We start from the raw sequence: 16,281 nt of genomic DNA, 5'->3' as shown, positions 1-16,281 counted from the left end.
AAAGAGTGAAAATATGGGAGTGTGTGTTTTGTCAGTCCATGTTTAGTGTACTGTGTTGGATGTAATCAAATGGGCTCAAAAGAAGAGGCTTATCATTGTAATTGGACTGAAAAATGTAAAGGATGTTTTAATCAAACCAGCCTTTTACACCTATGCATAATGTCTCTTAAATGATGGTCTACTGTGTTGTGTTATGTCCATGTCATTTTTGTCATCTATGCAAAACCATCTGATAAGTGATCTAAAAAGGCTTTGGGTGTGTTTACACTGTATATGAAATTACCTCAGTAGACACCCTTTAAACTGTGACTTGGTCAGCCCTTTGGAAAAAGTGACATGGAAATTAAGTAATGTAGCTTTACTTTGCAGAATAAATCCTACATTCACTTTTCAGGAAAACACAGAAAAACAGATGTACATTTGGAGTGATTTGTTTATTTTGATGGGGCAAGAGTGTTATCCTTTGTATGAAGTCTTAATTCACACAAAAGTTCTTAAATTAAATTTCTTGACTACAGCTTAAAGCAATTATAGCCACTCCTTGTTGCCAGAATATGTGGACTGTGTTCATTTTATAGACTGTGGAATTTGTTTTATTCTGAAATTAAGAAGCTCAATTTCTATTTTTGTATTTTTCTCTGACAAGCATTACTCCAGGAAACAGTATAAACACTTCTCCAGAACTAAAAGAAACTAGCCTTGACTGAGGCATTATCTCCTTATTTTATATTTTTCCTGCAGACTATAGATTGTGACAGAAGAGTTTTGGCATGTCAGAGTTGATAAAGTTGTGGGAGGAGCACAGTGTTTATAATTAGCTTGCAGAATCCTCTCATACTGGACAGTCAATGGTAGTAACCAGCCACAGTGGAACTAATCCATCAGTTCCTTATTTTAGACTCCTTACCCCCCCCGCCCCCCGCATAGTTTGGGAGTGTGTATCTGTGTGTTTGCCTTTGAAAGGGTTTAGCTGTAATGCCCAGAGTTTACTCTCAAGCATTCCTAGAGTTAACTCTAAAGCGTAAGTCATTTTGATGGTTTTGTGTTTGTCAAGTGGTTACTGTGTCGCTTCAGGCTGAAATAACTTCTCATCAGATGTGCAGAAATAGCACACCCCACATGCCTTAGTCACCAAAACTCCGAGCAACAGCTAAAGTAGTCATGATTACAAAAGGCTTCCCTGGACGATTAGGTCTACGCACATTGCTGATGAGTGATCCCACTGTTACACAGGGCAAGCTATGGGTCTTGGTTTGACATGTTGCAATTTTGAGGTTTGATGGCAGGCGGCAGGCATTTAAGCCTCCCTCTCCCACAGAATGGGAGTCTTGCTGTTCCTGTATAGGTTTAGCTGGGTTGTAGTTAGTTTGTGTGTGTGTGCTGTGTATGGGAAAGTAAAAAGAGGGAGAGAATAGAGCATAGAAAGAGGGTGGAGAATGGTAGAGTGTTGATGGGAATCGAATCTGCAAAGAGAGAGAATTAGGGAGAGGAATGGATGGATTACATGTGGGGTAATTGCTGGACCGAAGACATTAATGCACACTGAAAGGCTATGAAGGCAATACGGTCTTTGTAGCATGAAATATTTTCAAGGCCGTTCCAACTTTAGCATCTTCAACAAGATCTTTCAAGGAGCTAAAGACGGCAATTAAGACTGGTTTCCGAGATCTCCTGTAATTCAATACAGCTTCTATTTACAGCTCATATTCATCTTTGCACTTCCATCTGTGGATTTGAGACTTTTTTCCTCAGAGGAGTTCATCTAATGAGATGATGCTTCAGTTGTTTTCACTGCTGTGTGTTGGCCTACATGCCAGAGTGCAGGTCATTTATTCCTGAAGTTGGACTATTTCGGTTCCTTGTAACGGACTCACATCCTCACTCCTGATAACTGTGGCTTGGATCCTCTCTCAGACATTTGCTCCAGGATTGTGATTTTAGCCACATTCACAAGAAGAGCTACTTAATAAACAATTGATTTGGGGAAATTGTGCCGCTTTTTAATTCCTCTCGCCTTCTATCAGTGTTATTTGTGGATCTTTCCTCTGAGGTGCTGTGTAACGTGGCTGAGTCAAGTGAGGATGATCATGAGGACCAGTGAGTTTGTGACTAACTCTCAGCAGTGCTATTGTGTGATAGCTGTAAAAATGCCAGTCTGACCAACAAGTCTTTAGTGAACAACAGGTGTAATCGTTTGTATCACCCCTGGACTTGTCGCTGTGTGGACACAGGCCTGTTGGATGGGAAATATAAGCTGGAGGAGCCATGCCTCCTCAGAGGACACAGATTCTTTACATTGGGATCCAGATGAGGACACAGGTAAATACTCGCAGATAGATACAATACTTCTAATGCTGTGTGCGTGCTAGACTGTAATATCAATGCTAACTGTTGATGAAGTACTTGCTGCTTTCTTATAAATGCTGAGATCAGTTTGTTGCTGTTGCGTAAGCAGGGCCTGGACACTTGAGATATAAGAGTGTTGAGGCCATTTTCCCCTAAATAGTAAAATTTGGGGGTATTTAAAATTATAACAATGAAGAAACCTAATCTGGCTTTTTCGCCAAAGTCAGACAAACAAGCATGAATTGAAACCAGCAGGTCAGAACACAAACTATTTGCTGCTAAAAATATTCCCAAGCACAGGGTTTGTCTTGCACAGTTACAGGAGTAGCTGGTTATAGAAGTTTCCTCATGTGCATGCTGTGCATGTATTCAGTTTTTTCTTGAATAAATGCATCCTCGCACTGCTTTTTGGAGATGTATACCTCTTTGTTTGAGCAAGTTGTAGCAGTTTTAGAACTTTAATGTAAAATAGGCTCGCTGGCAGAATGAAATGCAGGGGACATTCCTCGTTGTGCTTTTTGTGTCGTGTGGCTTTATGGAAAGTGCTCATTTGCTCTGCCAACGTCTTGGGTGGATTCAGCCTGAGGAGGCTGCTGTGCAGGGCCATAGCCTTCCATCATGGGCGGCCTCTCTGCCTCATCACCTCCAGACTTTGCAGACAGAAGTCATAGCTTCTCTGATCTTGGCTTATCAGGCGAGGACCTGCCCGTGTCTGTAGGTGCTGTGGTCTTAATCCCTGTTACACAATACAAAAAATTGGCATCGGTTATAGTCTTGGCATCTTAAATCCAAGCCTTGCTTCACCATGGCTGAGCCTGTTTGTTGACCCACATGTTAGCATTAATACTGTTTGATTTGTTAATGTTTGTAGTGAGCCTGTGCTTCTCTTGGTAAGCTGTGTGAACAGATCCACCCTGGTGAGCCAGTAGCACATAGAGGCTCCATACAGTAATTAAGGTAGTTGAGTCCATCATTGTGTAATTACACAGTGCCGTGTGGCATAATACCTTGTTATGAAAACACACGGTCTGTGGTGTGCTTGAACTAATAAATCTGTGCATTTCAGTCCAGCAGGCACTAAAACTTGGCCTTTGTTTGTGTGGGTGTGTGTAACTTGTCTGTCTACCCTGACTGCCCAGTCTCAGTATCTGTGATGTTAGAGTGAGTAATGTGTGTCAAACAGCTGAAGAAGAGGCAAAAACAGCTCAGTTGGTCATGCTGCGGAGATGCCTTCCCTGTTTGGAACTACTGTAGATTGTTTTATTACACAGCTGGTTTATTAGTGCAGATTCACAAAACATTTTAATAGCAGAGGATCTTAGGGTGTATCTGTGCTACCTAATTCAACCTTCCCCATACTGCTTAGACAGAATCACTTTATCAAACCCAGGGGCTCCAGAGTATGTATTCATTCTGATACAGTATTGAATACTGTAACTCAGCAGCTCTAAGTCCTTGATATGCACAGTTATGTTTTTTTTATCCTGCCAGAACTGAAACAAGCAGGACTGAGATCCACTACTGAAACTCCACATGTGGCCTATCACGTTTTCTTTCAGTTCTTGTTTCAGTCTGTTTTTGATTACAGTGATACTGTTTCATTTCATTTATTGCCAATGTGTAGGTCAAATGGAACACCATATATTACTTGGCTAGTTAATGCACTTGCTAACTAAACTGCAAACAGGACAGATATAGTAATGGCCATCCTTATGTATGAAGAAAAGAAATGTCTGCCTGCAGTTTTTTGAAGCAGACGAGGTAAAGAGAGCAGGTGGGAGAAAGGCAGAAATGGTGAGTGGCCTTGGTGACTGTAAGCAACAGTCACAAGGGCTGAGGGGAAAATGTTGAGCTCCAGAAAAATCAGTTTTATGTGAGGTTGTGTCTGCGTGTGCACTCCTGGTGAATGTCTCATACCGTTCAGACACCAGGGTGGCACAGCTGAGGCAGGGAGCTGGCGTACCATGAAGGGGACCTCCCGCAGTTGCTGCCAGTTTCCGATACCAGTCTAAATCAGGAATGGAGAGAGAAGTTGACATTGCTCATCATTGTTGTCATGGCAGATGTGGGCCTGTGTGTGTGTTTGTGTTTCTAAATTGATGGTTTGATATCGTTATCATACCCAGGCAGTATATGACATACCTACATGAAGACATGCACAGTGTTTATTCTATCAGATCAGTGACTGTGGCTCAGCCTGGAGCTCTCTGGGCAGACTGCACTTTCTGTTTAGTGTAGCTCTTCACTGACCCACTTCCTCTTGAGTGTTCCTCCTCATACACCCAGAATCAAGAATAGGTCTCCAAAATGGCAGTAAAACCCCCAGCTCTGTGGGTTTGTTAGGCTCTGAAGAAACTGTAAAATACTTTTGCCAGAGTGAACAAAGTTGGTTCCTGTAATCGGTGAACTTTGGTCTGAGGTTGAACAGAAAATGTATCTTGTGATGACTTAATTTAACATACTGGGTTTTGTTATACCTTCTATTTCTGTTGAATGAATCGAAAATGTTGCTCTTATGTGTTGAATTGATAGCAACAAAAGTCAGTTTGATCAAGTATGTTCAGGCTCTTTACACTGAAGTCTCAAAGATGTTTTGAGCAAAACCACAAACCTTTTGTTCATTCTGTCGAAGGAGATCTCAGGTAGCATTGTATTGTTCCGTTACAGCTGGAGATGGAGAAAAAGATGTGGATAAGTCATGCCCTACACAATCTGAATATTTCTTCAATAAAACATAGCAGTGAGACAAGTTGAACACACCAAATGGAACATTTTATGGAGTCAGATGTGTTTTAAGGGGTCCATCGTATTATTTTTGTGATTGCTTTGTGTATAAATGTAAATGCACACAAGTGGGAGTCTTAAAATAGATTTTGTACAACCACAATAAAAGGCTCATTTTCTTTTGTTCAGCATATGTGCTGCAGCGTGCCTGCATTCAGAGGTAGACCAGAGGACAAAGTCAACCAATAAATCACTGGAAGATGATATGCAGTTATGTAGATGCAACTTTTTTTCATTCATTTTTTCACAGTATGACTGCTGCATAATGTGTGTGTGTGTAGTCATTATTGTTAGGTCATCAAAAAAATATGTTGCTCCTTTGTATTTTCTCACGGAATAATTTTTAAACCTAACGGATCTCATTTAAAGACTTATTGTTCACGACCTGTCCAGGGTGTACCCCGCTTCTCACACAATGTCAGCTGGGATTGGTTCCAGCCCCCCCGCCACCGTCTTTGAGATAAGCGGTATCAAGACTACTGTTCATTCCTCAGCAATAGAGCTCTTGTAGTCTTTGTCCTGCCTTCTTTTAAATGCTCAAATCAAGTTCCTCCAAACCTTGTCCTGCCTCAACACACTGTTTCATGTGGAAAATGTCAAACCATAAAAGAAAATTACAAACTCAAAGTTATGTTATCTGACCTTTTTAAAAAAAAAAAAAATGATACCACACAACTCAGAAGTGATAGATCACTTTTAATGAAAGAAATTTACAACACAGATTTAAAATCCCAAAATGGGAAAGTAGCAGGCAATTGAGAACATTTATATGAAACACAAACAACATGCCTGTAAATTAAGAAGCAAAAAGCTCAGTGATTGAAACATTCATTGCTTTATTTCTGTGTATGATGATTAAAATTAATGGTAAAGAAACAGTAAAGTTATTTTAGTGTGTGGTTGATTATTCTTTTCTGACATAGTTGAACAACTACTGCTTAATTATAAGCAACTGTGTGAGGACAGCCCGTGTTCTTTGTGTTGGACACGTCTGTTACCCAGGTTTATTTTTAAGAAGCCGTGAAACTATCTGTATGCGAAGAGTTTGGTTTGCCACAGCGCATTTGAACTGGAAGATCAGATGTATAATGTGGCATATCTGTGTCAGTCGTGTCTGAAGCAGCGTGCGTGCACAAAGTGTCAAAAGGATAGTGGCTGTACAGACAAGATCAGCTTTGTACAGCACTCGAACAGGGGGAGAGTGGTACCACTCCTCACTGCTTGAGGCCATTTACTCACAAGAACACTGATGCTTATGCTTCGCTCTCTGTGTCTGTCTCAGTCTTGTGCTCAGGCAGTGAAGTGATTGGTTCTCTTGTGGTTGTTTGTCTTTCTGTAGGATCAGTCTGCTATCTCAAGTGCTTTATAGTGCCTGTTTGCCTCGTGCTCTCATGCCAAACAGCTGCCGTTTGCTGAGAATTCATCTCAGTAGATCACAGGGCTTTTAGCTGTCGCAGTGTCTCTGTTTTGGTGCTGCTTGATGTTAGAGATACTGACAAGACAAGTATTTATAGCACTTTGTGGTTCTTTAGTGTGTTGGTTTTACCCAAGGTGAACCTGCTGTCTGGCAGCTGGTCTGCTCTTGCTTTGCTGAGACATTTGGTTCAAATAGCGAGCTTTAAGTGGAATGCTTAAGAAATGCAGTGAACTGCTGTAGCCAGGTGGTCACTTGAAGGATCAGACTGAGCATGATTTACTTTGAGCATGTTTGTGTTGGGTGCCTGTGACGCAGTGAGCATCACTGTCTTGTGTTAGTTTCCGTCTGTGTGTGTGTGTGTGTGTCTGTGTGTGCTTCTCTCTGTAAGGTTAGATGTTATACAGTATAGCTGTAGAAACAGAGGTAGCGATTCCAGGCCATTGTGGACTGTGAAGTTTGCCCAGAAAATAGGGTGCGGCTCTCCATGAGAGAAACAAGGGAGAGGAAATCATGCAGTGGCCTTGGTGCTTGGGGATGGGGACAGGAGGGGTACCCAGGATGCTGTGTACATGTGTGCTGTGTAACTTCCTTTCAGCCCACTACTGACATGTGCTTACCGTACATGTCTCTGTGTCTACAACCTCATTTGTTCCTTATGTCGCATCAGTTAAGCAGGTTCATCGGTTTTCTTTTTCTGTCCATTGATTATCAGTTCTAATCACCTGTTTAGGAACTAAAGAGTTATTTATCCTGTGACCCCTGATAAGATAAAGCCATCCCACTATGGGGAATGGTATACCTAGACAGTGGACTCCAAAACAAATGTTTAAAATAGAGCTTGATTTTCCCCATAGTGAGGGACCAAAACTGATTGTTGAAAGAGAATATTATGTTGAACTATCATAACTCGGGGTATATGATGTGCTGCTCTAGTCTTCACACTATACTTTTTATCATCCCAATGACAAGGATACGGATTCTCTAAGTAAACAAATTAAAAGCTAATTACAGTAAAATAATTCATATGAATATGTAGAGGATGTGAGCATCCGTTGATGATATCCAGTGGATTTTTCTTCCAGTTCTGCAGCTGTACACAGGGGCTCTGAACTTCATATGGAGATTTAACCACTGACCCTTTCCTACTTTTAGTTTGTTGCTTACTAACCCCCTTTGTTGCTCTGCCAATAGTGTGTGCAGCTTTCTTGTTTTTTACTTTACAACTGGGGCATCAAAAGCTTCCTGTTCATGTTCTGTAGACTACAGTATGGCCTGCTCTTTGTTGATGCTGTTAAAAACCAGGCCCTGTGGCATCTCTGCAGTCTTTTGCTTGTGGTTTAACAGTTTAGAGGGGCTCTTTGTGTACTTATTTGTTTCTGTCTGGGGATGTGGATGCTTGTGTGTACGCTCATTCATCGTGTCTGTTGCACATAGGACAATCGAGTGACCTACAGTAGACCTCGGGGCTCTGTCCATAGCTTTCAGTACAGTCCCACTGAACTGCTGTGCCAAGTGCTCCCATTAACCAGGTCCATTAGTTCGCCCGGTGTCCACTATGAGCCATCGACCCATATTGAGTCCATCCCACCAGAGTTACAGCTACTGGGTCAGGGAATGAGGATTATTTGAATATTCATAATAACCTAAAGGTCAGTCATAGCTCACAGTCAGTGAGTGTAGAGTATAAAACAGTAATGTGTGTGTGCTCATTGTAACACTAAAACCAGCACATGCAGGATCACAAATAAATTGCTGGTAATGTCACTGCAGCTCCACACATACAAGCATAAAAGGGAGAATGTGAAAGAGTGGCTGTCAAAGGAATCGATGAGTAATAATAAAAGTTGCTTGGGGGTGGGGGTTAATATGGCAGCTGCCACCAGTCCCAGCAGTATATTTGGATAAACCTTTTCTTTTGTCTGACAGCTGCAGTGATGTGAAAATGTGGACAAGCAATGTGGTCTTCATCAACATCACACACTAACTAGAAAAGAGGAAGTGTGCGGGCTAAGTATCAGTAGTGTTACCAGTAAGGATGAACCATTGTTTAGAGCCACAGCAGTGGCAGGAAGGCTTAGAGGAGCATAGAGACATACAGATGGGAGAAAGGTACGTGTTAACTCTGGAGAGAGAGGGCTTTGGAAGAAGTAGTTTGTTGACTTCATAGTTAAACAGAGGAGGCATTGAGGCTAGAGACTTATAAATATTTGTGCCACGACACCATACACAGGCCTAATGGTCCCACCCTCTTCCAGAACACCACCTTCCAGGCAACCAGCCTACAGTAGATTTGACACAGCATAGAGCCCTGCGTCAAAATCTAAATGAAATCTGATCATGTATTGGCCTGATCTGTTGATTTTTATTCCAGTGAAAATTCAAGTTTTTCTTAAGAAACTTCTCATCACTAATTTTCTACTATGGGAAGGCCATATTGATAATTATGAAAAATCCAACGTCATATGTGTGCATTTGCTTTTGTATTGAATGGACGTTTTATAGGAAATGTATTTCTGAAAGAGGATTATAAGGTTTAATTATTATACTATGGATTGTTGTTTTATACGGATGTTAAATGAATATCTTTTTTTTTTTAAATGTTGGAAGTAGTAATGTTATTGAAGTGACAGATGGATCACAGGAGGAGATCCTGATTCAGAGGCCGGAGGAGACCTCAGGATACATTTCTATTAAAGACCTGATGGTCGAAAACATTTGGTGATTAAACTTTGATACTTTGGCAAAGAGTTGGGGGATGTGTTTTGATGATGATATTGACTTTAAGGACTTGTCCTAGTAAAGGCCACTGTAGATATGACGGAACTGAAAGTAGAAGAAGACAACACTATACAAACAAAGAGACTCAAGAATCCACGGCGTGTTACCAAGAGATTTGTATGCGTCTCTACATGCTGTTTGTTGCTGATTATGGCTTAATGCAAGAAGTCTAGTTTCAGTTTGCTTTGTAGGTGTTGCACGGTATTGAGTGAGTGTATTTTAAAGAAGTTGCTTAAATTGGGAATCGGCTCAAATTTGCATGCAAGTGTTGTTCTATTTTCTGAACTTTCTATTCTAAAATGAACCATCAAAATGAAAAAACAAACCACAAGACAGTAGGTGAGTGTACTTCTGTTATTGTTTTATCTCACTGTGATCTCATGACTCATAGAGGTAATGATGCCTGTCTCACAGAGCAGGAGTTTCCCCCATGTAGATGTGCTGTCAGCCATCAGTCTACTGCCCATGTCTGTGGTTAGATTTGAAAGCAGATGGCACAAACACTCTTGGTAAAAGTGGTTGTTTTTGTCATCTTATTAACATCTTTCATTCACTCCCTCATATTCATGTCGCACAAAGGCTGAGAACACATGACCAGACACGATCTCTCGTAGCAGTTATTGAACGTGTCTGTTTTGTAATGTGCACCTGTGTCGCAGATCACCTGTGTTTTGTGGCTGCTCTTTGTTAGCCATAGTTGACCGAGCTGTCGGTTCCTGTGAAACCCAGCACATAAAGCACCACACTCGCATTTACTCTTGGCCATTAACTGGTAGTTGATGGGGCTGGTTTGCTAGTCAGACATCCTGTAGTGTGTGTGTGTGTGTGTGTGTGTGTGTGTGTGTGTGTGTGTGAGCGTGTTAAAATATTGGATAGACAAAACAGACATAAGCATTTATTTTCACACACGACTTGAAACTGTGGTGAAATGGTAAATACTATAGGTCATTGTGGTAAAACAAACTGTAATGAAAACAATCTACAAAACCTGTGTTTGACAAATTTGGGTTTCATATTGTCAGTCTTTAAAAAATAATAGTGTTATAAGTGAGCTAAGAGTGAAACTCAGGTGTTGTATCACATCAGGAAAAGTATTCATTTAAATACAAATTCTAAAGTGACTCATCATTCTTTCAGATAGAAAATAGATCGATTGATGCAGTGGCTCAGTTGCCAAATCAAAATGATTCAGTTAGGTTTATTTTAGGACCAGAGAAGTTACTGGGAAGTGTGTGCTTGAAGAAATCAAGTGTTCTGTTGTGTCAGTTTGCATTCATAATTTGCACATGGAATTTCCACATGGAAACCATTTTCAGTGTCTCAGTTGTTCATTTGTTAAGTGAAATCCAATAGATTATCAGTGGACTGAGCACTTGGCATCCGCTGTATCTCATTCAGTCATTCAGTAAGTTGGCTCTCAGTCTCCCTGTGGCTTCTTGTTGAATGGCATAAACAGCACAGCTGGAAAAGTAAAATCTACCGCTGGACTTCTTTGTCCATTACTTCTCAAATCAGCTGTTAACCAGAGCTATATTCCATACCAGGGCTTCTTTCCTGCCCTGCCATCCACAGACATACACACACAGCCAGCTCTGTCCTATAGTGCTGCTTGTTGATAACCCAGGACATAAAGAGGATTCATATTGAAAACTGAACTCAGCCAGCAGGAAGTCAACCACTACAATGGAGAGAATAAATAATTCACTAAGCACTTAACTATTTCCTGTTGAGTTTTTCCTCTCTTTCCTCTCCATTTTCTCTCTGCTGCTCATCTCGCATGCCTTGGACTTGCATTCCTCTGTCTCTTGCTCCACAGCAGGTCTTGCCTGTGGAGATACTATGACAGTTGGCGCTGCTTCTCAGTGGTTTTTGTTTTACAGAGTAGGGCAAACAGTAATTCACTCACTGTGTTGTTGCTGAATAAGGCCTCACTGCAGGCAGTCACTTCTAAACAGTGCACTGTCTATTTACATGTATGTCAGGGTGGGGTTTCTCTCATTTGGTAAGTTCTGCTTTGTCGAGTAGATTATTGAATACCTTCTCCTGTAAATGCTCAGATGAGTTTTTTTTTCCCCCCCTTGTTTTCTTCCAGTTCAAACAGCTGGCTCAGTGACCTTTATGACTCCTGTTGCAATATTTTAGAAGGCTCAACCAGTCCATAAACACAGGGCTCACACAGATGCACTTTCATTGAGCAGGCTCTACTTAAAGAGGTCAGCAAGAGGTGACAGCTGTGTGTGTAACCTTAAGCGCAGCTTCCCCTGTATCCCTCCACCCTGTTTTCATCCTATTCGGGAGGGGCCAACCAGCTGTCCTGTATAGGTCACACCTGTACTGAACAGAAGCAGATCAAACTGCCCTTCTGTCCGTTCTTCAGTCAGATCTGGACAAGCTCACGTCAGTGGTCATCACTTGTGTTGTATGGATCACTACTTGCTACACAGATCCTGGGATTCCCTACTGAACTGGTCTGCTGTAGATCTTCTATGCAGAATTTGGTCAGGCACCAAGTAGAAGAGTACATGTTACATAATCTAAATATGAAACTGTCTTTTATTGCATTTTGAAACAATTAATTTAAACTCAACATTTCAAAATGTGACCAACCAAAGGTTTTGATTCTGTGTGGCTCTTTGTATGGATATGTTTGTTTTGTGGTACATGTTAGGAAATTGGCAATGACAGAAACAACTGTGACAGCCCTCCTAAATCACAGATAGGTAGGGAAATCCCTGATAGTAAGATGAGCTAAGACATTTTTGTGAGTGTGGTTAATGCAAAGTGTGGCTAATGGCTAATGTAGTTAACCCTAGTGAATGTCGGGGTCGGTCAAGAAATCAAGATCAGGCCTGTTGCCCCCTCTTGTTAACATAAATCACATGGGAATCTTGACTTGATACTGTGATCCATTTTTCAGTTTCATGATGTATGTTGTCACATTTTTGAATTGTAATATTGTTCCACCATGCATTGTTATAACCCCATTTCTGAGTATAAGATTTAAGCAACCAAACTGTGGAGGTCTGTTCGGGTCCACCACAGTTAATCTGGCAAATGAGGAAATATGTGAGCATTGTGAAATAAAAAAAATAATTTAAGGTGTATTGCATATGCTTTACAATGTGTTTATGCTAGAAGCACCCATAAACTTAGAAAATGTGTTTGTGCATGCATGTATTTGTATTGCTTATTGGATAATGAAGCTTTGAGATAGTTAAATGACTGAAAGGCTCCAGGGGACTCTGCTGTACCACAGATTTGCATTGGAACTCTCCCAGGATTTGTTTGAGTCATTTAGACTGGAGTGTTTGTTTTAAATGTCCTCAAGACCTTTCAGAACAGCTAAGTGTTTAAGCAGTTTAAAATCATCCAAAAGATCTTTACTTGCTAAATCCGTCATTGTATAATTTGATTTTAGTGATTTCCTGAAAATTTTCATGTCCTTAAAAACATAAAAATATACCACTATGTTGATATATTGCTAATTATAGCTAATTAGCAAGAATACCAAACATGATCTGTTTATCATGTTACAGCATTCACAGGAACCTTAACTTTAGAGCTACAAACTCATTGTACAAGACTCTGAAGGTGACTGAGATTTCAGTGTACCACAGTGAGGCTCAGGGGAGCTGTGTTTTCAGAGAAGACTAACCTAACCCCTCATGACAGTGTAAACACACTTCTCTGTTTATTTCTTCTGGTGTATTTTAACACTAAAGCCTGACACATCAAAAAATAGCCAGGACACTCAAATGTTTTGGAACTGAGATGTTTATTAAACCTTTTAACAAAATCCAAAAGAAAATTCAAGATGCATGATTTTTATTTGCCATTTATGCATAGGCAGACAGTCCAGGCATATAGAAATGAATGTGCCATATTATTTTGTTTATTATTATTATTTTGTATCAAATTTGATACATTTTTGGTGTTGTGTGTGTGTTTTTTTGCTCAAAGTCGTGTAGCAAATATGATACAAATGGTTTTATAGGGTTAAGAGCAGTAGGGAAGACATTTGGGGGCCACTACCAGAAACCAACCAGGAAAAATAAAGTGATATGAATGATGTGGGTCATTATGGGAATACTGAATACATTTCTGATCCGCTTATCTTCACTAAATTGCTAAAGGCAGTCTTAAAGCACTTATATATGCTATAAAGAAAGACTTCAAAATGTGTGAACATGTTTTGCATGTGTATTGGAGTACATAAAGTTCAGAGGGGACATCGGTATAAAGGTGTGTTGTGGCCTATATTGCTTCCCTGTGGGCCTTTTTTCACCAGGTCAGACTCCGTGTAAGACCCATTACAACCAATGACATCGCCACCACCTCGTAACTCTGGGCAGCAGCAGGCCGGCAGCTGGGGAGAACAGGAAGGATGGTTGGCCTTTTGCTAGTGAAGTGGTCGAGGGTGGACACTGAGATGCCTACATGACTATAACAGAGCACCTCACTGTGCTCTCTCTCTTTAACGCAGTTCATTTCTTTCTGATGATATTTCCATGCTGAACCAGACTTCCAGCGAAGGGGGGGGGGTTCTTCTCACAGCCAAAGAGAGAGAGAGGGAGAGAGAGAGGGAGGGAGGGAGGTGATAGAAAAGAAATCAGGGAGCAGAGCATTCAAGGAGCCAGCCCCATGTGCATGATAAACAGCTGAGCCACGGGGGCTGTGATGGTGTCTGAGGGGACCAGCTGTATCAGTCATAGCAGTGACTCACTGTGCTGATGTCACTCCCTCGGGGCGGGACGTTGGTTTGGAGCTCTAAACTCGCACATAGTCCTTCTGGGTCATGATGTTAGCTTTATCCCCTCACAACAGGCTCAAAGAAAGAGAATTATCTGAGGCTAAATTCATATGGTGGCTGCTGTGCAATCAAAAGCACATAGTCTGTCTTAGATATTCCCATAATGTAAAATCTTGCTGAAATAGGAGTCTGGCTTGCAGCAAAACTGGCTATCACAGGTATGCACAGCCTTGGGGTAGGGAAAAAATCCTCACACACTGAACAGCACAGCTAGGGCTGACAGAGTCGATTAGGTGCTCTGAAGCAGCACAGCATCCCCTGTGGCTATGCTACAAAGTATTGATCCAGACAGCAGCTAAGATGAGTAAGTTGTCCCCATCTTCAGGGTCTCCACTGTGTCTAGTCACTAGTCTGACTCTGATAAACTCTTTGTCTTCCTCCTCTCTTCTAAATCCTGCTTGGCTAACTGACATTTTATCTTTTCACTCCACTGATGGTGTGAATGGAAGAGGCAGAACACACAATTTGTGATGCTGACATGAAGAGGCTGCTGTGATTTTGCCTCTGAAGAGACACAACTTAGATACAAATTAATTTTACAGAAATTCTGTATTTGTCTTCTAACAGGTCTGATGTATTTATTTGGGAAAGATGCATCAATAAATGTACTTGGAAACGAGTTAAAGGCAGATTTAGTGACACAGCAGTCACTGGATACACTTCCAGTAATGGAATGGGTGGTTTACTAAAATCTGCAGAACAGCTGTTGTTGACTTTATTTTTGCACAACATTGAGATAAGATTTTTCTAATGCTGTGTAAAACAAGAACCTTAGTAGTTATGCATGCCTCATCACTGGCATTGTATCAGGAGGAAACTCTACTGGAAGTGTTCAAATCGACATGTTTAATTAGACACTTGGTCATCTTTGTCTGCCCCTGTGTACTTTGGCTTTTGCTCTGAGTTGGAGATGAGGAGGGTAAGGAGTAGGGAGAAAGAACAGTAGGCTGGATATGTGCGTGGCATGTGGATCGATGTTGCAGATGAAAGCACTGCCTGGCTGGAAGTCTACTTTGTGGTGTTTTCCTGCTGTTGATTACTGTTCAGCATTCAGTGTTTTTTGCACTGATGGCTGTGGAATGCCAGATCCCGCTGTCATCGAGCTGAGGGGAGATTACAGCAGATAGCTGTGTAATTTTGTCGCTGATAAAACCCACACTTCCTGCCGGCTTCCACTGCTGTTTAGTATTAGCAGCCCATTCTCCTTGGGTTAACAGATTAGGAGACTCTTCTCTCCCTAGATGCATCTGTGCACATCATGGACTGCTAGAAGAGCCTGTCCAGCAGATTTATGTTAGAAAACCAAAAGAGCAGATGAAATGTGGATGCATCTCTGGTTCTCTGTTTCTTTAAAATACCAGTCTTGTTAATGCATCTTGCTGGTCTTAAGCTCTTCACTTGAGCTTTAGTTGAGTGGCATTGTGTTAGTGATATCAACATTTCAGTGTACTGGTGTGAGATTCTCTCCTCCTTGACTGACCACTCAGCTTTCTCTGTTTCCTCCCTCTCTCCACAGACTCGCAGCGGTCCCATCTGTCCTCTTTCACCATGAAACTGAAGGACAAGTTTCATTCTCCCAAGATCAAGAGGACTCCATCCAAGAAGGGCAAGCAACTGCAGCCTGAGCCAGCAGCCAAGAGTACTGAGAAACCTACTAACAAGGTGTGTATCCAGTCATGTGCCAGAAAATGTGTGTACTGTGGGAAATCCATCTGTTTTCCACCTATTCTTTGTGTTTTGTGAGATGATTGTTTTCCTGTCTGATGTTTTGTGCTCCCATATTTTGTGCTCCATTGTGTCTGTGTGTGCGAGTTGCCCTGCTGGTTCCCACAACTTCTCAGTCGATGTGGCAGCTGGCTGCACTACAACAGGTGTCTAAATCTATAAAGACATGAAAAGAACTGAGACACTTCCTGAATGAACTCTTTTGCTGCCTTTTTAAGACTTTTTGTATAATGAGTACAGGAAAAATGTAGAAGTATGGAAAAAAACTGTGTGGAAGATCTAGCTGTTCAAAAGTAATTGGACAGAGAGAGACCAGGTCAAATGAAGTCGTCATTATCAGGAAATTCACTCAATCAGTCGAGGATATTCCACCTCTTCACCCTTTGAAGCACTTTGGTTACTTTGGACATGTGTTCACAAT

The 16,281-nt window shown here is 41.3% G+C and overlaps 1 protein-coding gene across 1 annotated transcript in view; it reads left to right on the top strand.

Annotated features, from left to right (window-relative positions):
* The window catches only part of rapgef1b (Rap guanine nucleotide exchange factor (GEF) 1b), a 38,857-nt gene that overhangs the window by 2,551 nt on the left and 20,025 nt on the right, over nucleotides 1–16,281 (top strand). The window contains exon 2 of the mRNA XM_020621078.1: nucleotides 15,652–15,797. Within this exon, the coding sequence (XP_020476734.1) occupies nucleotides 15,652–15,797 (146 nt within the window). The remainder of the gene's footprint in view (nucleotides 1–15,651; nucleotides 15,798–16,281) is intronic.

This window comes from Monopterus albus, unplaced genomic scaffold (assembly GCF_001952655.1).
Source record: "Monopterus albus unplaced genomic scaffold, M_albus_1.0 scaffold253.1, whole genome shotgun sequence".
NCBI classification, from domain to species: domain Eukaryota; kingdom Metazoa; phylum Chordata; class Actinopteri; order Synbranchiformes; family Synbranchidae; genus Monopterus; species Monopterus albus.
The sequence above is the reverse complement of the archived record's forward strand: the minus strand, read 5'-3'. Positions and strand labels throughout refer to the sequence as shown.